Source organism: Notolabrus celidotus, chromosome 12 (genome assembly GCF_009762535.1).
Source record: "Notolabrus celidotus isolate fNotCel1 chromosome 12, fNotCel1.pri, whole genome shotgun sequence".
Taxonomy (NCBI): Eukaryota; Metazoa; Chordata; class Actinopteri; order Labriformes; family Labridae; genus Notolabrus; species Notolabrus celidotus.
The window spans coordinates 17,706,235-17,730,941 of NC_048283.1; the positions used below are offsets into that span (position 1 = coordinate 17,706,235).

Consider the following 24,707-nt stretch of genomic DNA (forward strand, 5'->3'; position numbering starts at 1 on the left):
GACTCCTCTGAAACAGAAAGTCATGTCTTTATGTTTCTTTTCTGTCTTTTATACGAACATCTGTCTGCCTCTTGATTTAGCAGGTTAAAGCTGCCAATGGTGTCAATGGAATTAAAGGCAATGCCTCCACCAGGCTTGTGGCGCGCCCCTCCAACTCCTCTGTGTCTTCAAGGCCACATCCTCACACCTTCTACAGACAAGTACATTTGCGTTTACTTTTTCTAATTTTCCCTTACATCTACATTTTTTCAAATGTTAAAAATCTGATAGCAGTATTTTTCTGCCTCTCTAGCCCTCCTTTACTTTCTCCTACTATGGACGAGTAGGATCCCAGCGCTATCGCCTGCGACGGACAGCACCTTTGAGTCCACAGCCAATCACTACCTCCCGTAGTCTGAATGATCTGACCGACCTCCAGCGGTGTGCAGACAGGCGAGAGCTGCAGCTGTCAGTCAGCAGTCTATCATCTGCGGGCTCCAGCATGGAGGGAGAAGCAGGCAGGGGTACAACTGTTCGGCTGCTCTGGCTTTCCATGCTGAAGGTTGTTTCTCATTACTAAAGTACTGCATCACTTCTAAACACTGATACTTCTGCTCTCAAAAGATACCTTTTTAAAAAAACCTCTACTTAATGTTTACCTTCTACTGTTGATCCCACCTTTCAACAGATGCCACGGCAGCTATGGAGGCTGTGCTTGTGTCATCTCCTCACGTGGTTCTCCATTATAGCCGAGGCTGTGTTTTATACCGATTTCATGGGGCAAGTCATCTACAACGGAGACCCACAGGTACACACACATTCATAGTTGTTTGCACACACCTAAAACCCTTGTGTGTCTTATTGTTAAAGGACAATTGAGCTAAATGACATAATCTGACAAACATAAACACTACAATCACAGTCATGTCGTCTTTTTGTAAAGGAGGGTGAAAGTAAACTTGCTAAAATTATTTCACTGTTTCCAGGCACCATCCAATTCCACAGAGCTCCAAAACTATCACAGAGGAGTACAGATGGGCTGCTGGGGACTGGTGGTCTATGCCGCTACTGCTGCTGCCTGCTCTGGTAGAAGACACTATTTCACTCTTTCTTATTTACGGCTTTACAAACAATCAGTTGGTAGGTGACATAACTACACTGCCTGCCTCCTTTCCTCTACATTGTCTCCAATAATTTACATTTCTGTCTCCATCTTTTTTGCCATCTCTGCTCAGCCATCCTTCAGAAGTCCCTGGATAATTTTGACCTGAGCATTAAAGTCATCTACATTGTTGGAACTCTGGGATTTTCAATAGGTCAGTTTCCACAATTGACCCAACAGCTGAACATGACAAAATAATGTACAGAAGATTTAGAGGCATTATATCTGTGTAAATGTTTTTTTCCCTTCCACCTTAGGAACAGCTTTCATGGCGATCTTCCCTAATGTTTACATTGCCATGATAATGATCAGTGGCATGGGTATCATATCCATGAGTATCTCCTACTGTCCCTATGCCTTATTAGGGCAGTACCATGAAATCAAAGAGGTAAGTACATAGACATATTCTTATACAATGTCACTACATAGTAAGCAACTTGATATAAGAGTGGGTACTTGTTCAAAAGCATCCATATTGCATAGTTTTTGTGTGTTTTTTTTGCCTTGGTACTTCAGTAGAAGCTGTGCAACTCATAAAAAAACAAAAACTTTGAAACATTCAAGCTAGTTCATTTGGTGACTACAGCTGTTGCAGTAAGAGTATGTTTGTTTGCATTGAGCATCTATCCAAAACACTGAAGCAAGGTGTTGGCTTAGTCACAAAGTCTGTAACTTCAACCATAAAGTGCTTAACAGTTTATTTAATATGCATTTAAATCAATGATGTCTCCTCCACTGTTCCTCTCCTCAGTACATTCACCACAGTCCAGCTAACACTAGAAGAGGCTTTGGTATTGACTGCGCCATCTTATCCTGCCAGGTGAGCATTCACAATGATACCCTGTTAGATCGAAATTTATTTATACACACTGTGTAAACTCAAACTATTAAAGCATGATGCTCTGCCTTTGAGCTATTTAGAGTCACCAGTGTTAAGACTGTGGTTATCTTTTAATGCTCATTCAGATAAGGATTGCATTGCAATTTATAATGAGAAGAATGATTCTATTTTGTTTGACACACAGGTCTATATCAGCCAGATTTTGGTTGCATCAGCCCTTGGAGCTGTGGTTGAAGCAGTTGGCAGTGTGCGTGTTATTCCTGCAGTGGCCTCTGGTGGCTCCTTCCTCGGCTTCCTTACTGCCTGTTTCCTAGTCATTTATCCTGATGAGGAGCCGAGCAACTCAAAGCAGGACCAAGTCTTGGATGTTGTGCCTACTGATTCAAATGGAGAAAGGACCAGTGAGCAGAGGCTAGCTCTGCTAAACCTCACAGATGGGGATAGTTTGAAGAAGAATTATTCTCTTGCCTGAGCATGTACGTGTACTAAAATCTTCAGGCTTATCCTCACCAAGTACAAGCGACAGCTTGTTGGGATTACCCCAGATGCATCTGCTGTCCAAATTTGACATCCTGTGCCTTTCTGAAGTAGGGAAGATAAAGTAAGTGGGAAACATGGCAGAAAGTTAACCACCCTGGAGTACGGGACTCACAAAAAACTCTGTTTTTTCCTGCTTTACTTGTGTTTAGCTACCTCATCCTGAAAAAATTAATGTTTGGATGTCTAGAATGAGAGAAGTAAGCCATGAAACAACAAAGAGCCACATGATGCTGAATTGAAACAAGGTTAGCTTAGACTACTCAAACAAATGTAAGCTTTAACTTCAGAGGCAAACTGAGAAGCACACAGAGCACTTTCTGTCTCACTTCTGATCACTACTGTAACCCTGAGGCTGTGCAATGATGTCAGCTGTGACATTTTACCTCAGCTGCTCCATAACTGTGTATTCCACAATCACATGTTTTTCAAAGGTGTTCTTTTTGCACCTTTTGTATGACCTGTAGACTGAACACAGATGTAAATATTTGCCCCTGGTTATTAATGCAATAACTTAATAGTATATGTAGTTTCTAAAAACCAGATTTTACAGAGCTACATGTAAATCCTCCCACATTAGTTGTTCACAAAAACACTTTTTAAGGATTTCATACCCTTTTTTTTTATTCGCATAGAAAATGTTGGAACCTTTTGCAATGCCAGATTGTTTGCACTTTAAAGTGCCCTTTTAAGAGTGATTTATTGTCATTGCCTGAACTGAACACTAAAACCCAGAAAACATCATCCCTCTTTAACACTTTAACACAGAAAAGATCAATATGTACCTAAATCTCCTGTTAGGAACTTTTGTTGTGTTGACTTTGGCGCCCCCTGTGGACATAGTGGAAGCTATTCTCTCTTTGCTAATTACATTGGTTTTATTATTCTTTTAATTCCACCTTGTTTTCTTCTAACAGACAATGCATGTCTGAGAGGAAATCTTAGCTGTGGTAAATGTGAAAAAAATGCTGTTTTGGCAGCATGCAGTCAATAACTACAAGTGGCATCTACCCCCTGCAAGGGATGTGAGACATTTAAAATGCCTTTATAGAAATGGGCAATCTTTATGCTGATGTTATGATTTAATTTTTTTCTCATGCATAGTCGTCAGTATTCATTTCAGTCTGTTTTTTAACCATCAAAAACTCCTCATGGTAGGTTTACGAAATGAAGGGAGCATTATTGTGTTTTTGGCACTACAATTGAGTATGCCGATGACCAACCAGTTGAGATGCAGAACACTTTTGTATAGAATACCTGGAAGTTTACATTTTTAGTAATGCCAGATTCCCAGTAAAATATTGACTTTTCCTCCAGTTGCAATGTAAGTGACTACTGAATGGCAATTCTGAGAATGTATGTGTACATGGTTGATGATCAAAGCCTCTGAAATTTGACCTCAAATGATTTGGGGTTTGAGTGTGATTTGTAAAACTGGGTGGTGTTCAGTTTTCTTTCTATTGGATCGATTTTTAAGAAAATGTTATAATACATACATTCCATTTCATCCTCATTCAAAAACTGTGTCTTGCATACTGCCATGATTCTGTCTACCTCAGAATAACAAACATTACAGGGAACAGAAGACTGTAGATGATTATTTTAACCAATGAGCAGCCTGCAAGATAATGTTTAGCTAAGTCTCTACCACATTATCTTTCAATGTTGTAGAGAGACATCTACTACACCATGCAGTGTAATACGCTACAAAGCCTTATTGAAGGAACAGCAGAGTGTCCCTTTCCTTTAGTAGAGCTGTATCATCCTTGAATATGGAGTGAGTTTAAATTCCCTGCACAACTTCAAGTTTTCTTATGAGAACACTATTTCTGTATTTAGGAATGTCACAAATGCTGCATGAGTAGAAGAGAAGAGCACAAACATGGAAGGCCACGGACTGATCTATGCAAACTTAAAAATCCCATTGACGGTGTGCTATGACCAAATAGTCTGCAGAGGGTAGCACATGACTCCTGTGTTCAGGTCAAGTTGAACAAAATGAGTCAGAACATTGTGGAAACTTCGCAAGGATGTGTATTTTTGGCTGAGAGAGCTTGAGACTTTTAGGTTTTGAGGCAACTACATTTCACAGCATGGTTAAATAGCAGTACAAAGGGAACATCATCATGCTGTGAAGTTTTTCATAACTTGTTGAAGGGATATTGATAAAATAAAAGCTCTAAAGAAATGACTAATTTACATGTAAATAATGAACAGATGATGCTTGGCTTTGTCATTACAGGTTTTTTTATATTGTTCTCGGCCCTCAGAATGTGCAGCACTGGCATATTGAAACCATTTTGATTTTATGACTAAGAAGTTTGTCAATGTTTTGGTTTGAAAGTCAATCACTGGCGTGTTTTTTTTTGTGATGTGTGGTTCTCTGCAGTTGTTCAGTGTTTATACCAGAAAAACAGGTATTTTTGTACCGAATATTTGAAAAAAGACAGAAAAAAACACCTTCACCTGTGTTCATGTTTTTCTTTTTTGGGTAGTCAGTGCACATGCTATCACTGTGATCATGCTACATGTGATAGCCATTACATTTTAATGAGCAAAAAAAGGGTTAGCTTCAAACATCTGTTGCAATTTACCATTGAGCTAATATTTTGACTAGTGACCGTACTTATTTACCAGGGAGAGAAAAAAAACAGTCATACCTTTAATTTATTAAAAACAACTAAAGAAAACTAAATCTAAATTCTCTGATTATTTACAATAGCTGCAAATCCTTTAAAGTTCACCATCATCAAGAAAATCTGTGTTTTTAAATGTATCATAAGAGCTTTTTACATAATATTAAAGCACATTTTTGTGCGTAGTGTTTACAACCTTGGCTTAAGGCTGGTAACAAGAAGAACAGCCAAGCAGCTTAAAGTCATTATTCTGAATGTGGTATGGTTGCTGTGATGGGTGTAACAAACCAAACAATGGACAATAGTTGGAGTGGATGCCTGGCTGGGGAATAGTTGGAGCCTTTCTGCCTGGTGCTTATCAGGATGTCCCACTAAACTGAGCAGGTAAAAAAAATAAAATAATCTTAGCTCCACCCACATGCAAACTTTCTTTTTTCAACTTTATTTAGTTGTACTTAAGAAACAATGGGTACATTCAGAAAGAGCATCATACATAAGCAATCATTAAAGACACAGAAACAATACAGCTTCAGTTGGTAATTTAAAGTAAATGAGAAAATTATACATACATAGAAAATAAATAATAAAATAAGTTGAGTAAGGAGAGGGAATTATTTTACAATTTAGTGAGGAATTCTTTTAGGGAATAGTATATTTTAAGTGCTCTTGTTCCTTTCATTATTTTCAATGATTTTAGGTTTATTTGGAATTCATTTAGAAAAACAACAAACTGGGGGGAGATTTCATAATCCTGTTTTTATGAATAAAGATTTTTGAGAGGCACAGGATTACGTTACAGCAGATTTAATCACTTTTATTTTTTAATATCAAACCAAAAGTTATGTCATTAACTGAACAAGAAATTGGAATGGATTTAATTTCTACTTTTAACCATTCATTGATATCAGTCTGGATGGTTTTCACAGTTTGGCATGAGCATCGACTCAACTTCATTTTCACAAAGGGAGCATAAATTGTCTTCAAATTTAAAGCGTGCACAGAGTAATACTTTATAAAGATTGTTCATAATTTTAAAGTGTGTATCTTTTGCTTTGGGTGGTATAAGGAATGTAAAATACACCATTCTTCATTTTTTCGTTGATTTTTTTTGTCAAATTTGTGTAAAATATAATTCCTGTTCTGTTTACCTGGGAATAGTATCTCATTCAGATTATTTCATACCAATTTATTATTACATTTTTTATCTAGGACTGACAATCCTTGAATGAACAATGAAGGTAGTTGTGGTGCTATTCTTTGGTGTGTCATTATATTTTTTGTTAGGAATACAAATTGTTGGGGAAGTGTTTTGTGGAGTTTAATAAAATCAGATTCTGGGGGGTTGAAATTATGCTTGCCACATAATTGTTCATAATTCAGAAGATTACCATCTGTATCCATTACGTCAATTATTAACCATATGTTTCTCTTATGTCAGTCTGCATATAATGAATATGTGTTCTTATGTAAAATACATGTGCTATTCACCCACATGCACACTTATGTGAAAGTAACAACTTCCTGACACATGGACATCTAACTAGCCCCATCTAGAGGCCAGAATAAACTATTACAATAATCGAGCACTGTTGAATTTTACATGAAATTCTCGGATTAAATTTGATTTAATTTCTTTTGACGAAGCCTTTTAAATAATTCATGCAAAAGGGTGTATAGCCTATTCATGTTTGTTAAAGTCAACAATCTCACACTGGTCTCAAAATCCCTGTCTTTATAAATATATGCAAGAAGCAATTAAGCCTAACTATGAAACGAACTGTAATAAGTATGCAATTCTGAAAGCCTACAAGGTCTACTATTATTCTAAAATCCCACTGACCTGCCTCCTCGGTTTCGCAGTGAGCACGTCTGGTGCTTTCACTTCAAGAAACAGGAAGCAGGGTGAGAGACTGTCGGCACGGGAGCCGGGGAGAGCTCGTGCCATCCAGCGCCGGAGTTCGTTTAGTTGCAGACATTTAAACACTGACTGCTGTTATGGAAGTGGAGGAGGGTGAATGAGGAGCTGCACGGTGCTCCGTGAGCAGGTAAGTCGGTGTCACACCAAGTCTAACTTTTAACAGGAGGGCATTCTTTGACTTGACTTTTGGTTCATACATAAACACAGGAAAAGTCGCGAGGCTGAGTGGAAGCATCCTATCACCTGTAACCTTGTGACTCATGTTACGTAGTGAATAAAAACGCTTACCTGAGTAGGTTCGAGCAAAAGATCAATTTGCTGAACTTTGCTACATATTTGTGTCGTAGTTTCGAAGCATGGGAATAATTTGATATTATATTTTAAAGCAGTCCTGCAAAAACTACTGCTCTGGCTCACATAGCCTAAAGGTAGGTGAATCTAATTCATTCTTTTCTTGGGTGTTGTTCAGAGCCTGGGATTTATTTTTTAACTATGCACTAACCTAACGACTGAAGAGCCAAACAGTATTTCCTGTCTAGGTGAGATTGAAAGGAAGAAAGTGATTTAATGAAGGTTAAACTGTGCCTTTCTTTTTGGGAACTGAAACCCCAGATTTTCTGGATTTGCATTAAAGCAGATGAATGGACATGATGGAGACATAACACATAATCACCAGTTCATCTGCTTGGAAGAGAAGTTAAAAATGTTCCTCTCATCTCTTTTATGCAAGAACCAACCTGTATCATTATCTTCACATAGGTTTCTTCTATAAGGGGCACATTTAATTCAGACTTTCAAATACCCTTGCAAGCTTTACCACCTCAGGCCTGTTTGAAAAAAAGTGTTTCATTGCATTGTGTTCATGACACATTTCATCAGAAGATGACACTTTTGAATACTGCATCTGAATCTATGTTGACTTATATGATGTGGAACAAACACTCTGTCATGTGACTGTTGAACTGATTATTGTCGGTCTCATGCAGAAATATGAAGAGAGCTGAAACAACTTCTGCCTTACTAACACACTGTCTGAAAGTAATACAGGTTGTTGTTTCCCTGTTAAGTGACTTCCTTGTCCTTCTGTGTTACTTTAAGTGGCTGTGATTTCGCAGGTCCGGAGTGACCCTTGGTCCAGTCCTGCTGGTCTTACTGGGCTCTGATCTGTTGTGGATGATGGCTGACCACCTGCCTCCTGTTCTGCTGGAAGCCTGTGTGGTGATTGGAGCATCTAGTGACAAGCTCAGGGATGTTTACCAGGTATTTACCTTCCAACAAATTTATAAACACAACTGATAGATGTACTTAAAAGTAAAAAAAAAAATGACCGGGGCGTTGACATAATTTCTTATTGTACTTGTAGCCCCAGTCCTCTTTTGGACTATCATCTGGATCCAACATTACAAGTGTTAAAACTTTGGTATACTGGGGTTTAATTTTGCTTTGCTAGTTCTGTTGTAATTTCTTAGGATTGTCTGTAAAATGCATATTATAATACTCATGCTTTAAGTGAAGACTTGTTTCAACTGAGAAAAAGGATAAAATATACTGGGACAGTACTGACTTGTTAATCAGTGGCATTTAAATGTCTAAGGGAAAAACTAAATTCACATTTGATTTGAAAGAAGCAAAAAATTTTATGATTTTGCATCCTTAGTGGTGAAGAGAAAAACATGACTATGTTCTCTTTTGTTCTCTTGTTGAGTATACATAACCTTTCTGTGCTTTCACTCTTAATTATTTATTTATAATGTTTTATGCAGAAAGGCAGTCTAAAAATAATTTAATTACTGTGCAATTTAAATTAAATTAAATGACGTTAATGATGAGTAATAGCTTATCAACTCTAAGATCAATAAATACGCATTTTAAAGATTTGTTTTCCTTCCCTTTTCCTTCAAAAAGACCCAAGGATATGAAATATCTGGGCTGCATATTGTAGATTAATATTCCCTTTATCAAAGCTTTATGGGGAACACCTTAATTCTTATTTTCCTATCATCCATTTAGACCATTAACAATCATGGAAATTCAGAGCATCTGACGTTGGAGCCAGAGGTACTGCATGTCCTGGTGCCTCCCTTTGTTAGCCGACCACAAGCTGATAGAGAGGCGCTGAGGCCACATGGGAAAAAGAAGCGTTCCTTCCTCAAGAAGAAGAGAGAAAAACCTCCTTCAGCTGCAGCAACTCCCAGCCAAGGTAGCTGCCTGACTGATCTAGTATCTCTATACACGTGCCAAACAACACATCTTTAAATACAAAACTTCAAAAGGTTGTTGTGCACAAGGTTTCTGATTTGTCCCATGTGTTCATCAGTGATTTTCTTTAAAAATGTATACCATTGTAACCCAGGAAGTGAAGATATCAGTGTTCCTAAAGACATCGACCTCATGGTTCTACCTCAACTCTGCTTCCCAGGTAATTGACTTTACCTGGCTTGACTGCACACACACATACAAACACATAATGCAAGTAAAATATCTCAATGTAGAAAGTTTTGACAAAGAGAAGTATTTTTTTCTGTCATGAGAATAAAATATTTAGACAATTCAGTCTTGTGAAAACACTTTAGACACCTGAAGCAATACAATACATAGACATAATTCCTTATTTATCACATCCAAATCAGTATCACACATCAAAAATATTCTATTTGTTACATAAAGTCAACCCTAAAATAAATGTCCATATTTTAGTATTATTATTTATTATATATACTAGATTGCCTGAAGGACATCAAGGCATGGATGGCTTTTAACTTTTTAAACTTGAATGAAGATAAAACTGAGGTCATGGTGTTTGGACCCAGTCGTGCCAGTAGTGTCTCTCCTATAGACCTGGGTTCCCTGCAGACTTATGTAAAACCCATAGTTACAAACCTTGGCATCAAAATTGACAGCGATTTTAAACTTGATAAACAAATAAACTCAGTAGTTAAAACCTGTTTTATCATCTGAGGCTTTTATCCAAAATCAAATCTGTTGTATCTTTTAATTATTTTGAGAGCTTGATTGATTCTTTTATCTCGACCCGTTTGGACTACTGTTATGCACTTTACACTGGCATTAACCAGGACTCCCTCACTCGCTTGCAGGTAGTCCAAAACGCGGCTGCTCGCCTTTTAACAGGAACCTGCAAACATGAGCATATCAGCCCTGTCCTCGCATCCCTCCCCTGGCTCCCTGTCCGTTTTAGAATTAATTTTAAGATTTGAATGTTTGTTTTTAAGTCACTACATGGTCTGGCACCTCAGTAAATCTCTGACCTCATACACATCTACGCCCCCTCCAGAGCACTGAGGTCTGCTGCTCAGATGCGTCTCTTCGTGCCAAAAAGCCGACAAAAGACGAGGGGTGACCGAGCTTTTTCAGTGGTAGCTCCTAAACTGTGGAATGAACTACCCACCTAAGTCAAAATAGCCGCCATTCTGGATACTTTTAAATCACATCTTAAAACTCATTTTTACTCCTTGGCTTTTAATACAGCACGAGAGTTTATGTTGGTCTCTGTTTGTCCTTTAATTTACTGTATTTTAAATTGTACTATTATTTATTTCTACTGTTTGTATTTGTTGTGCAGCACTTTGGTAACCTTGTTGTTTTTAAAATGTGCTTTATAAATAAATTGGATTGGATTGGATATTTTAATATTGAGAAATTTAGATATTATGTAAATGTGATTTCTTTTTTGGTGTGTACACATAATAGCCCTCTATTGAAATAACCATTGTTTTAACATGTTTTGATCATTCTTTCTCTCTATCCATTAGGTGGGCTACAAGTCACCAATAAACTGGAGGATGAACAATTTCACTTCCTGGTTTTCACTGATGTCCTAGGCAACAAGACTCATGGAGTTGTAATGCAATGTTTCAGGCCAATAATGGTACATTTTAGTTCATTTAATACTTCACACAACCTGAAATAGTTAACCTAAATGCCAACTGTGTTTTACTGCTACAACCAGATTGTTAAAGGTTACCGGAGATAAGAGTTAGCAGCTTAACCAATCAGGATGTGTCTATAAAAAGTGTGCATAGCAGTTGTAAAGCAACAGAAATTAAAATGTAACCAACTGAATGTGATTTTTTGCAGGAGGGGACGTCTGTCTTCCAGAACGGTGCTGGATCCTCTAAGTTTCCTCAACTTTTCTCTGCCTACAGTATCTGTGTCATATCCAAGTATCCTTACTTCACTGCTCTCAAAGACTGTCTGTCATGGTGAGAAACAGCTTACTAAACTGCATGGCCCTTATATCTGTTTGTTTTAAACATACAAAACCAACCGTAAAGCTGTTGTAGATGCTCATGTCCAGATTAGCCATATTTTTCACGTGTGTGTGATATCTCTTTTACTTTGTAACATTTTATAATCCTTGTTTTAAGAGTTGCTGTAAAAAATGTTTTTGATAAAGACTAAAGTTAGTTAGTTAAGAATAATATGACCAGTTTTGCAGGTAGTGCCTCACTTGTGAAGTATTATCACTTCTTTATATATATCTTGCTAATTCTCTATGTCTCTTTTTGTTTCAATCTCAGTCTGTTAGCCCAGCTGAGAACTTGTCGTTTATCAGACATGGAGGCGAGGGTGAAGGAGTTTGCAGCTAAACTTGCCCTGGTGCCTATCCCCCCTCCTGGACCACTACATTTGGTGTGTAGGTTGTGTATGTGTATGCAGTTTGTAGTTCTGTAAATATATTGATGCATATTGTTAGAAAAATATTTTCAGCTACATCCTAACTGTGCACTCGATGATAAATAATTCAGTCTGTTGATACTTGTTAACATGTTAACAAAAACAGAGTCAGGTGTAATTTATTGACATTACTAATGTAAAAGACTTTTAAGCAATACAGCGTTAGTGGTGATAACAATATAATACTTGTGTATGTGTGTATGTACTTGAATTGCCATGCATTACTTAAGTGTAATACCACCAAAATAAACTTTAACACTGTATGTTCTTCAGACGTTTACCTTGCATCCTCTCACTGTCGTGTTACCATCGAGAGAGGACAAAGACCATCCAGTGATTGATTTAGACCTTCATCTGCCTTTCCTCTGCTTCAGGCCCCAGCAACTACTGCAGGTATCACACACACACACCTGTCGTGCTTCTCATGCCAAAACGGAGGGAGGTTGGCTGTGTTTACATTTTTTGTCCATGTCTCTGTAGGTGCTGTCTTGTCTCCTGCAGGAGCAGCGGGTTGTGTTATTCTCTTCTAATTGGGCCAGACTTACCTTAGTGGCAGAGAGCTTGTTGCTTTTCCTGCAGGTCAGTTTGAAATGTCTTTATAGAGCAAGAAATGGTTATGTGATTGTGTTATTTAATTGAACTCTGATATCATATTTATTGTTACCAAACAAAAACAAAAAAAATCCACACTTAAATGAGAGAATTATTAAACTGAAAGCACAGTTACAAACCCCCCAGTGCAATCTTATTAACAATCTGGTTTTGAGAACATATCTTAATCAATCTAAAGAGTTTCCAAAGACAAAGATTTTTCATCAAACCCTCCAAGCTATTGATCCATCTATCCATGGCTCCCTTATCTTTCTTCCAGCCTCTGTCATGGCAGCAGCCATATGTTCCTGTCTTGTCCAGAGGCATGTTGGACTTCCTCATGGCTCCTACTGCCTTTCTCATGGGCTGCCATCTCAGCCATTTTCAAGAAGTTGCTGATGTGAGTACACAGCCAAACAAAAAAATGTAATCATTTCAAGAAGAGCACCAATTTTGCTGTTGATTTGTTTGACTTAAACCAGATCTTCCACCTCCTAGGAAACAGATGATTTAATTCTGATCAACATTGACAGTGGACAGGTTTCTACTTCACATTCTGAGAGTCTGGGTCTCCCAGAGATCCCCCAGGCTGCTGCAAACTGCTTCACTCAGAGGTACTGGCTGTGCAGATGTACAACCTCTCTGATTCAGTTACATTTAGTTAAAGCTTGGGGGGAAAATATATGAATGAGCATTGATTATTTTATGCAGTATGGCTATATTTCTGCAGATGTCAGTCCCTGCAGATACACTTTGACATGTACCAGAGCAGCCATACAAGCTGCACAGACATCAATGAGCAGCGAGAGCAGAGAAGAGCATGGCAACAACACCTTAACCATGACATCCAGAGGATCACACTGGAACTGATCGTCAACATATTCAGGTTCTCTTCTTATTTTATATGTATCTCATATGATGTCTTTGGAAAAAAAATATAACACAAACTGTTACATCAATAACAGGGATGTTAGCCGTCATCTGAACTATGAACATCGAGTCTTTAACAGCCAAGAGTTCCTGAAAACCAGGGAGCCATCTGAGCAGCTGTTTTACAAGAAGGTAAACCATAATTTAAGAATACAAAGAAAGCGATGCCCTTTATCTCTTTTTTTTATTTGAATGTGGAGAAGTTAGCTGACATCTCATAGCAGACATGCGTTCATGACAAGATACCTTTCTTTAAATGAAGTTTTGTGTTGCAGGTGTTGGAGACCCACATATTTCATTTCTTCCTCAAAGATCGTCTCAACAGGAAACCGGACGACTTTACTCGAATGGAGCTTAGCACTTGCTCTGAGATGGGGAGGTGAGTTATAGAACTGAAAAACCACAGAACAACTGATAAGATTCACAAAGTTCTCCACTTGATATCTTTGCGGGCTTCCTGAAATAAATGGGGTTATACAAAACATTCATGATATTATCAACAGCACCAAAATAAAAAAAAAGTGGCCATGTCATATGATGATAGTTCATGGTCCACTAGGGCAGGGTTTCCCAAAGTGGGTGTCGAGAGACAGAAATGGGGGGTCGCGAGATGTCCTCCAGAATTTTTTTTTTTGGTAAGTAATCTAAAATTGCATATTTTACCCATTATTGTAAAAATACAGACACAAATAATAGTTGAATTAGAAATAAAACCCGGAAAATAAAGAGTTTCCTTAGTTTTCTGCGTATCTTTGTCGCCAGATGACTCTTGAGGTAAGTGTGAGGGTTATTTAACAATTAGCATCAGTAGCAGCTGGTTCATTCATAATGGCACAGGAAACACAGCCACATGTGCATGATGGTAGGCTTATTTTTCTGGCATTTAATCACTTGGAGGGGCAGTGGGGGTCACGAGTCTTTGGCACCTATATTTTGGGGGTCGCGGGCTGAAAAGTTTGGGAACCCCTGCACTAGGGGACCAGCAGCATGTGGTGGTAGCTGGACCAGTGTGCTAGTCTCTCAGTGGAATGCCACTGGTATGCCACTGTACATTTGGATACAACTCAATAAAAATATATAGCAGATATAATGTGATTCCACGTCATGGAAACCTTTGCTTTGAGGAAATACTTTGAGCTAACCTGTTGCTATCAATGTGGAGTAAGCCATTTTTTTACAGACACATTTGGGGTCAAGCTCCATCTGCTATCGATTGCTCTGACCGGCTATGAAATGGTCATCACAGAGGCACCAAAGATATATTTCAAAACATGTAAAAGACGGACGAGAGAAACGTATACATTTCCAAATACACCACTGTGTTGCACTTAAAGTTTCATTAAAGACAAGAACATTGAGCAGCATACTGGTGGCACACCACTGAAGGGACCGGAACACCAGTCTGGTTACCGCCACATGCTGCTAACCCATTAGTGGGGTACTACTCCATAAGCCACTGAACCACCGGCATATAGTGTGGCTACTTTGTGGAATGCCACTGACCACTTTTCAATCTCACTTTCACTTGACATAATTCAATACAGTTCAAAAGCAATACAGCCTATATTCTTGATAAAGATCTTAAACCATACTTTCTTCATATTCATAGCTTGAATTGCATGCTTGAAATCCTCTGCTTCTATTACATGTCATATAGGATAAAGGCCAGGGTTGAAGTCCCGCGCAGACCCACCATGCAGGAGATTCAAGCCCGCAGAAAAAGCTCCATTACAGAAGGCAAGCTAAGTAAGAGACTGGGGATGAGCCTCCCTAACCTGTTAGATAACCAAACTTTCAGCCTCCAGAAGAAGACACTGCCGAGCGGCACCCTAATACCTGAACCTGGTAAGATTAAGGAGAAGTTTTGGTATGACAGAAGCAAACTGTACAAAAAAGCTGGAAAACATTACAGTTTGTCTGTTTTTTCCCCCCTCTCCTCATCCTCACAATATTTCTCTATCCCCTTCATCCCTCTATCCTCTTCTCTCAGTACCGAGAATTCCTCCAAAGACAGTAAAGGTGTTCAAGCTCCCAGAATTCCCAGTTTCTCTGTCCTTTCATGCAGTCCAAAATTACTACAGTGAGCTGATCCAGCAGCTTGGAAAAGCCATCTTCTCCGCCCAAAAGGAGAGTCCTTCCCTGCTGGCCAGGTAATCTGCTTTACGCCACCTGTGTGTTTGCATTTCTAGTTGATTCTTTTTCGTGTTCAGCTTCTTTCCCCCTCCATTTCTACTCCTTTTTTGTATTACTCTTATTTAAAAAAAACACCCTTTACACTTAATTATAATCACTTTCCTTCTGCAGGTTTTACTACCTGCGTGGTTTCGTTAACGCGCTGTGTTTGCGGAGGCTGGATGCCCTGAGTGATTTCCAAAACCTCTACAAAACGGACATGGCAATCTTCCCCATGCAGCTGGTCACATGGCTCACGGATTCACTGCACAAAGACGAGAGACATCAAGTGGACAGACGACCTGAACTCAAGAGGCTCATCCTCAAGGTTAGTCACAAACATCACTCCCATCCATGTAGAAGTATGATGGATGATGTTAGTCTGCCTCTGTAGGTGATGCAGTACTGATGATGACTGTGCTCTTCATCTGTTAGGTGAAGACAGAAAACGAGAAGCCATTGGTGGAGCCTGATGACCATGTCAAGAAGTTTCAACTCCCCCGAAAAGATCTGCATCAGGATGAGTTTGTGCGCTGTGTCCAGGAGTGTGGAATTATTAAAGATGTAGCAACCATCAACCGTTTATTTGATGCTCTAAGTGATGGTAAGTGAGGACAGGGAGGCTGATGTGTGTATTTCAGAAGGGACTCCTGGTGTCTGATATTTTATTTACTGCACAGAGCCTTTTGATTAGATGTGATCTGACTTAGTGGACACAGTAGTTATCATTTCTGATCTTATTACAAAGAGAATTTTTAATGAATGTGTCCACTGGTTTCTGACTTCAGATGATTTGCTACAGTCTACTAATTACCTGTAAGCTCAAAATACAGTCTGCACAGCATGTGCTCTTTTGCTCAGGTTATTAATCAAATCCTGAAAATCTTAGTACAATCTGATTTCAAATTATTTTCTGAGATTAAACATTTTTTTAACAACAAAATGACCATTTGATCCTAAAAGGAAATCCTGTTTAGTGGATGTAAAATCTTAAGAATATGACTTAGGTAATAACCAACCAAAGAAGTAATTACATAGTCAATTCAAGTCAATTCAAGTCAAATTTATTTAGAAAGCACATTTAAAAACAAGGCAGAAGCTGACCAAAATGCTGTACAATACATAAAAACACAATGAGAGACCAAACAAGCAATCATTTAAATAGAGACAAACAAATGACAAGGAAAGCACAGCATTGGAAATGACAACCCATTCAGGGCTAGAGGACTCAAATGTTAAAATATAAAAGTGCGTTTTGAGGAGAGTCTTAAAAGAGTCGACAGAGGGGGCGGCCCTGATTGAGGAGGGGAGGCTGTTCCAAAAGCGGGGCCTTACACTAAAAGTTGCCCTTCAGCTTATATTTTGACCGGGGAACTGCCAGGAGACCCATGTCAGAAGACCTCAGAGGCCTGGAGGTTTTGTAAGGGCTCAGGAGGTCAGTTATATAGAGAGGGGCCAGACCATTCAGAGCTTTAAAAACAAAAAGCAAAATCTTAAAATCAAATCTGAAGCAAATTGGAAGCCAGTGGAGGGGTTCCAAGACGGGGCTAATGTGATCCCTCTTCCTGGAACCAGTCAGAAGCCTGGCTGCATCATTTTGGACCAGCTGCAGCCAGGCTTCTGGTATAATCAATGTTATAGCCTACTAGTTGTTAGCTTAATTTTGCACTTATAATTTTTTTGTTATGGTAGAAAAATAATCAACATACTACATGCCTGTATTATTTCCGGTCAACAGACTGGCTAGATCATGAGATGCATAGATGAGTGTATCTTATGTTCGATGTAATTTAATATCTGTCCATGAAATTGAATGATGTCTCTGCAGAAAGAGAACATGAGAGAAATAAAGAGATGATGATCTGTGAGGAGTAAAGAACTCATGTCAGACTAAGAGTTGCTGTTAATAACTGAAAAGGTCTAAAGACAATTTGGTCAGAATGGTTTGTTTTTTCATTAGGACCACTTCACTCTTCTGACCTCTCTCCAGCAGTAGGTTTATGTACATGTTTTTAAAATGCAACTGTAATGATTTGTTCCACTCTTAACGTATTTTCTACATTTTTGTCAGTCTGCCTGATTTCATTATTAATATACCATTTTCTTTCCCAGGCCAACCAAAGAAGGTGGATCCTGAACTCTTCAGACACTTCTACACCTTCTGGAAGGAGATGGAGGCTGACGCACAAGACGTCAACTTGCCCTCCGAGGTCATAGACCATCTCGACAATAGCGAGTGTGTCTACAAGGTGTCGTCATGTATCAAGACTTCCCATGGTGTTGGTAAAATTGCCATGACACAGAAGCGTCTGTTCTTGCTTACAGAGGGAAAACCAAGATTCCTAGAAATCACAAATTTCAGAGACATACAGGTGAACTTCTCATTTTCTCTTAGATCTAGTTTCCTTTAAATCTTGATTCTGAAAACAAAACAACTGATAACTCCTCTTTCTGTGCAGGAGGTGAAGATTGCCTCGGCTCCTGTTCTACTTGTTCGTATTCCCTCCCTCCGTATCCAAACCTCCAGCAGGCTGGAGGTGTTTGAGGCGAACCTAAAGACAGAGGCTGAACTCTGGAACCTTGTAGTCAAAGAGATGTGGGCTGGACGCAAGATGGCCGACCAACACAAGGTACCGCAGAGTCACAGATCTGGGAATGTTCTAACTCTTGAAGCTTGGACATTATTGCCTTCCTGCAGTTCAGCATAAAGGGATTGGATGTTGATGCTCAGATGTGTGATGAAGTCTGATTTGGCCAAGGTTTAGGGAAACAAAAATATTGTTCAGAATTTGTCATTGACAGGAAGGAAATATGTGTTGTGGTCTTGGCTGCTGCTGGAGGAATGTATGGAGCTGCAAATTGGCATATAATCTAATTTCCTCCCCATGACAGACTTTTTTTTTTTTAAACTATATTAGACAATGTTCTTTTTTATTGTGATGTCTCCTTTTACAAATCATACTGTACTCTACCTACACTCAGTGTCAAATATTAACATTATTTTTTCTTTAGGACCCTCAGTACGTGACTCAAGCCCTGACCAATGTCCTCTTAATGGATGCTGTCACAGGCTGCCTGCAGACCCAGAGGTCCATTATTGCCGCCTCAAAACTGGCCTACTTTGACAAGATCAAACTCAAAGGTGGGGGCTTACTTTAGTGATCCTGGTCAACTTTTGTGTAGTCTAATATTCAAAGTGAATACCGCAGACCAGCAGACTAACTACTGCTTATTTTTATTGGGGATATAAAACTGAGGATGTTTTCCTTGATTACTGTGAAAATGTGCATGGAATCAAAGTCTCTTTAGGCCCAAGGCTGTTATTGTAAGAACATCATCCAGTAGCCCAATCATATCCTTATTAACAAACTCATAATGCTAGACGATGTGAGAAGCTGGAGGGCAATGTTTGGCATTTTGGCTTGAGTAAGAATTTGAACTGTTAAATTCTTCAGTTTTGTTCCACTTTTTCCTCTCTTGTGTCTCTTTATAACGGTCTCCATTTGTCTTTCTTATTAATGTATAATGTTTTTTTCTCCGACTAGCTCCAATGAAGGTGTCTGAAACTACCTCAGACACTCTGAAACACAGGATCAACCCGTCACTGGGCCTGGCTGAACCTCAGACTGTGCATGTGCTACTTTACACACCAGGTACCATGTGGAGCAAGTTACAGTGTCCTCTCTTAATGCCCTGGTTTCACACAGAATACCACATCTCCTCGTCCTCAGATATATGAAACGTCCCTTACAGTTCAAATTATCTGTGTAATGTGTTTAACAGTTGTCAGTGTCCATACACAACAGAACTCTGTCTGAGCTGAGAAGTTGTCATGTGCCTTACATTTTCTGTATGCTTCCCTCTCTGTTTGATTTCCAGTGTAGCTGTGTGTCTACTGTTTACTGAATGTTTGAGTCACAAGACATCCCCTGCAGATTTTTATTGCTGAAGTAAAGTTTAAGATTTAAAGAAGCGGCGGAGGTCACAGGCGACAAATCAAAACAGAAGCTGAAGTATGCTTTTACATAAGTGCCATAAATATATCAGCTGTTTATATACTTTCTATCAGGAGGACATCTAACAATTCAAAGTTGCAAGATGATTTAATGTCATTGCCACTTGAGTCATTTCTTCATACTGTGGCCTTGTCTGTGAGAAATATTTCCCAGCACATAAATCATCGACAGAGCTTTGTGTTTTTTATTACAGTCAGCTCTCACACCTCAATGGTCCACTGCTCTCTCACCCTTTCTCTCTTCCCCACTGTCTCCAGGTCAGTTGACCTGCGATGACTCCAAGGGTGGAATGAACCCAAAGTTGTGGGTGGCCCTCAGCGGGGGCAGAGTGGTTGTGTTTGACGCAGCGAGCTGGTCCATGCTGCAGGACTGCATTCAGGTCGGAGAGTCGCAGCTGGTGAGAGGAGACATGATGTTAGGAGTAGCATTGATCTATAGAGGAAGTTTACACACCACTGTCTGTTTGTGGGGCTTGTGACTTACTACTGCATGCATGAAAACAAAGGTTTTATAGTGTTTGTTGATCCAAATGCCACCACAAGTCACATCACTGAAGACAAGACTGTTGTAGCTGAAGATAAGTCAGGGGGTTTTCAGCTTACTGGACGTCTTTAGACTTCTCCTCATCTCTGCTTCAAGGCTTGCAGTGTCGTACTACATCAGCAGATATAAGCATACTGGTTCTTATTGAGAAAAATGAGCATGTTTACGTGGTCAGGTGTCAGCCAGGAGTGCAACCGGGTCATAATCAGTCCGGTGGCGGAGAAAAAAAGCTGCAGCCCCCAGCTGAGCGTCTCCGCTGTGCGCAAAACCTTCAGACAGCTGATTAACATCGAAACATGCTTTAAACTTAAAACACTTGTTTGGCAGAATTAGTTAAGTAGTTGTGGTGAACGCTTACAAGACTGCAAGTCAAAGTATTTAGTAAGTTTACAACTGTAATTCAAGTAGATAAATAAACCGTCTTTCATATTTAATTCATGCTTCATTTGCCTTTATCTTAACATAAGCCTAGCCTATGAGAAAGAACAGTTTGTGTATAATAAATCTGATATTGTTTATTATAATACAGATTGATTTTTTGCTTGTGCTTGAGTAAAAATAGATGAGAAGAGGACCTTGAAAAAATAATTGCATATTAAATTGCAATCGCAATATTAAGGAAAATAATCGCAATTAGATTATTTTCCAAAATCGTTCAGCCCTAAGCATAACACATCAAATCTGGGATTAAACTGGCAGTTATGGAGGTAGATTGTGGTTAATGCAGGAACCCTGTTTTAACAAGTAGATGGTAGTTCTGTTATTTTTTTTCTTACATCAGTTTTGATACTTTTTGTTTTAAACTTCACAACAATGTTTTAGTGCAGGGATTAAATGGTTGAGAAGTCGTTTCAATGTTATATATTTAAAATGTATGCAGTACAAACTATTGATTTGATATTGTGGCGGCTTTGCTATGGGTTTCGGCCGCCTTCCTTTGTTCAGAGGAGACCTGTGGTCCTGACGCGCTCCAGTAAAAACAATCAGTCTGGCTTGGATCGAACAGAAGATTTATTACTGTTGATGGTGCAGTTTTCACAACAAAAACATGAGCTCAATTAGGCTTATATCTGTAGTTAAATAACATAAAAAAAAAAGAGCGGTCCAAAAACAATACAGCTCTCCACTGTCTTATCAGCAACACCTGTCCCACGCTCCCTTATATCCCATTTCCGGGGAGGAGGATCTCACAATATAAACATTTACGCATTTCAAATAAAACATAAACTTAGAGCCATTCATAAATTCATTGTCCATAATGCAGTATTATTAAAAATAACAAAAATCAACAAAATATGCAGAAATGGCTCTAACAGATAGTTTTGTTGTATTTTGCAAATTGAAAAAATAAATGTTTGAAATCTCAACATTTTTGGATTCAAGTGCACGTACTGGACATTCACATTGTAAACTTTCTGATGTGCAACACTATCCTGTCAATATATAGCTTTTGACCCTGTTGTCATATAAAACTAAAACCCCATGTTGCGTCTTCTTCTATGTACAGAACTGCATGCTTGGATTGAACCAGGATCAGGTCTGGATCGGCTCTCAGGACTCTGTGATCTACATCATTGACACTCACAGCATGTCGTGCAACAAACAGCTGACCGAACATAGACATGAAGTGACTGGATTCACAGCAGACAGCAGAGATCAACACAGCAGGTAGTGACATGTTCTTGTTCGGTTGTCAGATTTTACAGGTTAGACGTTGATAGCAGATATATAAATGAGTCTGATTGATGTGTGACAGTATTGTAAAAACTTATGTGGGATATCAGTCTTTATGAAATCTTCAGTCACTGTGTTTTACAGTCAGCAGACGTACTCCTGCAGCAGTGATGGAACAATTCTGCAGTGGGACTCAGCTGGTCTCAAAGTGAAGCGGCAATTTCACCTTATGTGTGACCGTCTCTCATCCATACAGACCTATGATGGTACCCTCTGGTGCTGTAAGTGCTTACATTTTCCTACTCTCTCTATATGCCCAAGCTGTAATTCTGTAAAGAAAGCTTTTCTGCCAACTGATTCTTAACTTCCTAATTTACAACCCTCATTTCATAGTGTAGACTCCCTGCGACTTTCAAACCTTTGTGAACTAAACCAAATACTTGTACATGAACCTTTAAAGAAAAAAAGAAATGATTCATATTATTTCAAAAGACATTTCTGTGTATATGCAGGTTGTGGTGACAGTATTGTGGAACTGAAAAAGAGTGGGACGCCACAAAGAAGACTGGAAATTCCTGATGACCTACGGAGCATGCCCAGTAGCTTCAGCTGCTTTGTTTTCATCCCTGAGGTGCACTAGCAACCCTTAGCTGATATCTCTATTATGGATATAGTTTCCTTAAAAACTTGTTGGTGATGGTTGTGATTATTTTGATGAATTATTTGGTGCTTTTTGTTTGTGTCCAGCGAGGTGAGTTGTGGACGGGCTGTGCAGACTTAGGTGAGCTGTGTCTCTGGCAAACTAACAACCACAGACGTCCATCCAAGAGGATCTCCCTGCCCGGCTGTTCAGGAGTCACCTGTATGATTCCAGTCAAGGACAAGGTGAGATACGATACATGAGTGCTAACACTGTACATGTAATGATTGTTGAACCCTTTGGTTTTGTGTGGTAATATGGACTTAGGACAAAGCAGGCATCACTAACTAAATAAGAGGGATGGAGCCATGATTGCAGCTCTTTTAAGAATGACATAAAAGCACATTGTAAGATGTCACATTTCTGCACACTGTAGCTGCACTTTTGTAACCCCTACTTTTTAAGTGGTTACACATTTTATGGTGGTTTCTGTCACTCAAACCAAGTTGCTTCTCTTTTTACTCTTTTGCTTTCTTTTTAACTCTCATACTGCTACTCTCTCTTCCCTCAGATCTGGGTGGGGTGTCTTGGCTGGAGCAGTGTTGGAGATCACTGTGACGGTCAGCTGAGAAGTCAGGTGCTAGTGATGGACCCAGTGAGCCAAACTGTGGCAAAGGAGCTGCAGGCCCATACAGACAGCATCCAGACGCTCTGCTCCGCTGAGGATCGCTACGTCTTGAGTGGCTCGGCACACCGGGATGGCAAAATCGCAATCTGGAGAGTTGAGTAGGGAAGAGAAACATACAAAGCAGAAGTGACGCAAGAGAGGCACTTTAAGAGACTTACACTAGATGTGTCAAATGTTTACATGACATCAAGGCCATCCTCATGAAGGTTATAGCCATATTACATGGGCAAAGAAGTTAACCCACTAGTCTGTAAAATAAAAAAAATGATGATGGCAGCCCCTAAGGATCACTTTTTGAGACTTTTCTGGAACATGGATGCATTCGACAAACGATACACTGTTTATGACTTGGGTTTAGTTTCGGATGCTTTCCTGGATTAATACACAAACCCACATACAAGATATGACAACGGTCATCCATATGTTCTGTTTCATAAACAGGATTAAGTTCAGGCATCAACATAATGTTAACATAATTCTATAATATTATTCTTATTCATATTTTGTGTCAAATATTGATAATAAATAACATGTCAATAACAATAACATGTGTCATCTGTTTGTTAGTGTGTAAACCAGTGCACGCACGCACGCACACATGCACGCACGCACGCACACACACACACACACACACACTTTTCCTAAAAGATATCATTACCTAAAGTGGTGAAAGGAACTCCATCATTCAACAACACACCAGGATCTCCATTCTTTGTCTGAGAATAATGCACAATGCTTTCCCCTACAGATGAAACAAAGCTAGTCATCACACTGGTCACATGGCGTTGGACTTTGTCCATTTTTTTAGGATGAACAAATGCTCGGTCACCTCTTGCTGAGATTTGGGACATCAGGCCAAAAGAAAAAAAAAAGTTAGAATTTGTCTCAAAACATATTGTATAATTAAAGACATTTTGATGCAACATCTGACCAAGAAACAGGAACAGAAGAACAACATCTAAACAAAAATTTCCCAGCCTTCTGTTATAGGTTTGGTCTGTCAGAATGTGTGCATTAGCTAGACACAGTCACTAGAAGCAATAAGTTTTAAACACTTTCAGTGACTGTTTTGAAAATTTTGTCTAATACATTTGGTCATGTATGAGAGATTTGTGAACTTAAGTTCAATTTCTCAGTACGAGATGTAAGGAAAAGTACTACTTTTTCCTGATTGTCCTATAGCCAATCATGTCAAATGTGTTGTTTAGCATTTAAACTCGTAAGACATCATGTTGGTAACATTCATTGACCTTATACATCAGCCCTATTCAATTAGCGGCCCAAAAGCAACCCTTAAGTGTCCCGAAAGCAATTGCCGAGTGATTGTGACTTGGGTCCGGCAAGAAAAAACTTTGCCGGACCAAATATGGACAGGGACAAAACTGTGTTTTTGTTATTTCAAAAGAAGAAAAATACCTCAAGTTCTGAAAAGTTTCTGTTAAGCAAGTTACTTTTTTATGCACTTTCAGATGCGACCAAAACAAAAGATGGTGTTCCTAATCTGCACTTATTTTTTTTGGTTCATATGCACCTTAACATGTGCTTGTATTTACATGTCAAAATGTGTTGAAGTTATGTGTGTGAAATGTAAAATTTAAAGAAACAGTATTTCAGCATAGGTTTAGTTTAAGTGCTGCTCTTTTATTGTGTTTATGCCCTTTTGGATGTGGCAATACGTTAATAAA

The 24,707-nt window shown here is 39.0% G+C and overlaps 2 protein-coding genes and 1 long non-coding RNA gene across 12 annotated transcripts in view; 2 read left to right on the forward strand and 1 right to left on the reverse strand.

Annotated features, from left to right (window-relative positions):
* LOC117822982 (solute carrier family 45 member 4-like) overlaps positions 1 to 4,984 on the forward strand; it is a 13,595-nt gene extending 8,611 nt beyond the window's left edge. For 3 of the 7 annotated variants that reach the window (XM_034697985.1, XM_034697986.1, XM_034697988.1), the window contains 8 exons: positions 81 to 200; positions 293 to 541; positions 668 to 787; positions 966 to 1,119; positions 1,215 to 1,295; positions 1,399 to 1,529; positions 1,893 to 1,961; positions 2,167 to 4,984. In XM_034697985.1, coding sequence (XP_034553876.1) covers positions 81 to 200; positions 293 to 541; positions 668 to 787; positions 966 to 1,119; positions 1,215 to 1,295; positions 1,399 to 1,529; positions 1,893 to 1,961; positions 2,167 to 2,454 — 1,212 coding nt within the window. In that variant the 3' untranslated portion in view covers positions 2,455 to 4,984. The remainder of the gene's footprint in view (positions 1 to 80; positions 201 to 292; positions 542 to 667; positions 788 to 965; positions 1,120 to 1,214; positions 1,296 to 1,398; positions 1,530 to 1,892; positions 1,962 to 2,166) is intronic. The other 4 variants (XM_034697989.1, XM_034697991.1, XM_034697987.1 and 1 more) reach the window with 3 other exon arrangements.
* LOC117822986 lies at positions 1,823 to 7,280 on the reverse strand. Its single transcript, XR_004633291.1, has 4 exons — positions 6,996 to 7,280; positions 5,444 to 5,531; positions 2,493 to 2,564; positions 1,823 to 2,359 (listed from the first exon to the last, which is right to left on the reverse strand). It is a non-coding gene; the product is annotated as an uncharacterized LOC117822986 (long non-coding RNA).
* Positions 6,657 to 23,565, forward strand: LOC117822981 (DENN domain-containing protein 3-like). 4 transcript variants are annotated; one of them, XM_034697982.1, is made up of 28 exons: positions 6,657 to 7,200; positions 8,172 to 8,333; positions 9,084 to 9,273; positions 9,427 to 9,492; positions 10,844 to 10,959; positions 11,169 to 11,293; positions 11,612 to 11,723; positions 12,042 to 12,161; positions 12,249 to 12,347; positions 12,640 to 12,759; positions 12,858 to 12,973; positions 13,090 to 13,245; positions 13,325 to 13,421; positions 13,565 to 13,668; positions 14,947 to 15,134; positions 15,280 to 15,439; positions 15,594 to 15,789; positions 15,897 to 16,065; positions 17,574 to 17,833; positions 17,921 to 18,091; positions 18,474 to 18,603; positions 19,007 to 19,114; positions 19,735 to 19,874; positions 21,528 to 21,688; positions 21,839 to 21,975; positions 22,207 to 22,325; positions 22,442 to 22,579; positions 22,906 to 23,565. In XM_034697982.1, the coding sequence occupies exons 2-28, from the start codon at positions 8,247 to 8,249 to the stop codon at positions 23,122 to 23,124; spliced, it is 3,804 nt and encodes a 1,267-aa protein (XP_034553873.1). In that variant the 5' UTR covers positions 6,657 to 7,200; positions 8,172 to 8,246; the 3' UTR covers positions 23,125 to 23,565. The 4 variants fall into 4 exon arrangements, with proteins under 4 accessions (XP_034553873.1, XP_034553875.1, XP_034553874.1 ...); XM_034697983.1 differs by having other exon boundaries at positions 7,033 to 7,200; positions 8,189 to 8,333; XM_034697981.1 differs by lacking the exon at positions 6,657 to 7,200 and adding an exon at positions 7,316 to 7,501.
* Positions 23,566 to 24,707: the final 1,142 nt, after the last annotated feature.

What these genes read in the sequence shown, in the direction of transcription:
- LOC117822981 (XM_034697982.1), top strand. Translation starts at nt 8,247, where the DNA reads ATGATGGCTGACCACCTGCCTCCTGTTCTGCTGGAAGCCTGTGTGGTG. An exon ending in TGCAGCAACTCCCAGCCAAG is followed by an intron (nt 9,274 to 9,426) that starts GTAGCTGCCTGA and finishes ATTGTAACCCAG; the next exon opens with GAAGTGAAGATATCAGTGTT. An exon ending in GCTTTGTTTTCATCCCTGAG is followed by an intron (nt 22,326 to 22,441) that starts GTGCACTAGCAA and finishes GTTTGTGTCCAG; the next exon opens with CGAGGTGAGTTGTGGACGGG.